We start from the raw sequence: 1485 nt of genomic DNA on the forward strand, positions 1-1485 counted from the left end.
TCTATAAGGGACCCCTGCACCCCGCATTAGATCGTTGTACATGGACTGAACCGAAAAAGACTTAGTTGACGTCCAAATAAAAGAATCCTTCTGATTACTAGTAAAGTGTATGTGCGACTCGCATTATGTATGTTTTTACTAGGCAATAAGATGGGTCATATCCAATCCAACACGAAGAAGATTATCAATTGAATGAAGAGAATATGATGCTTGCACAAGCCTGAATTTCAGGCTTTGAACTGAAGACGACAAACAAGCCGCCTGTTAAATTTAATTTCTCTTTGTATTACAACATCCACCTCTCCTCTCTTCTTCTCCGGTGGGTAGGCCGGCAAGCTCAATTGCTTCCGATGGCGCCGTCCACTCATTCAATCGCGTCGTCGTCCTCCTCGGGCTCCGGAGTGGCGGGTAGCTGGTGGCGACAGAGAGGGCAGGTGGCTTTATGGCAGAGCCACTTGGAGATGCAGTGGCGGTGGAAGGCGTGGGAGCAGGGCATCGCCCTCAGCGTCTCCTCGGCGACGAACTCCTGCAGGCAGATGGCGCACTCCTCCCCCTCGCGAGAGCGACCCGACACCTCCGGCAGGATGGCCTCGCTGGCGGCGGCGACGCGAGCACGCTTGCTGCTGCGGTGACCATCGGTGTCTGGGGTTGTTGACACCCAGGGGAGATACTCCCGCATCGATACCCAAGCGGGCGAGACGTCCGGGTCGTCGGCGACGGCGAAGGGATTAGGCTCGTCAGGAGCAAGAACGATAATCTGCAGGGGGCTTTGGCCTTGCGACACATCGACCTCCATCGCGGGCGTGAGATTTGGGTCGTCGGCGAGGGCGAAGGGCTCGCCAGACGCAAGAAAGACAACCTGGGTCGTCGGCGAGGGCGAATGGATTAGGCTCGCCAGACGCAAGAAAGACAACCTGCAGGGAGCCTTGGCCTTGTGGCACAGCGACCTCCATCGGAGGAAACAGAAAAGGAGCTCGCAGAATTGAAGACGGCCGTCTGGCCGGCCGGATCTATCGCTGGAATGAGTGGAGCAGCAACGCAATGGGATCGATGGATGGATCAATTGATTACCAATTGCAAATATATGTAGGCGACGGCGGCGGCAGCTATTGTCTTGATTTGAATCGGAATCGGTAACGCTTCCGATCCGATTTCTTGCCGCCTACTACTGCTCGACCCGATTCCGATTGCTCTCCAGCGGGAGTGATGTTTCCCGCGGAGACGGCAACTGGTTGCAAGGGCGGCGGGGATTGATTGATGAGGGAGCTGCGGTAGAGGAGGACGACGCCGACATCTGGGACCCGCACGTCAGGGAAAGCGGTGGCCGACAAGCGGGACCCAGATGGCAGTAACCCAGATGGCCGACAAGCCGGGCGGGCGCCTGCCGATCTGTGCGCACTGGGCTTTAGCGGCCCATGTAGATGTAGGAACATTTTTATTTTTTTTCCTTTTCTTTTTGCAAACATAAATGCCCTGTTCAAACAT

The 1485-nt window shown here is 55.7% G+C and overlaps 1 protein-coding gene across 1 annotated transcript; it reads right to left on the reverse strand.

Moving 5' to 3' along the window:
* Positions 1-204: 204 nt before the first annotated feature.
* LOC120654701 (E3 ubiquitin-protein ligase RNF181-like) lies at positions 205-1278 on the reverse strand. Its single transcript, XM_039932313.1, has one exon. It carries the CDS (start codon positions 794-796, stop codon positions 365-367), a length of 432 nt encoding a protein of 143 aa, XP_039788247.1. The 5' UTR covers positions 797-1278; the 3' UTR covers positions 205-364.
* Positions 1279-1485: the final 207 nt, after the last annotated feature.

This window comes from Panicum virgatum, chromosome 1N (assembly GCF_016808335.1).
Source record: "Panicum virgatum strain AP13 chromosome 1N, P.virgatum_v5, whole genome shotgun sequence".
Taxonomy (NCBI): Eukaryota; Viridiplantae; Streptophyta; class Magnoliopsida; order Poales; family Poaceae; genus Panicum; species Panicum virgatum.

What these genes read in the sequence shown, in the direction of transcription:
- LOC120654701 (XM_039932313.1), bottom strand. Translation starts at nt 796, where the DNA reads ATGGAGGTCGATGTGTCGCAAGGCCAAAGCCCCCTGCAGATTATCGTT.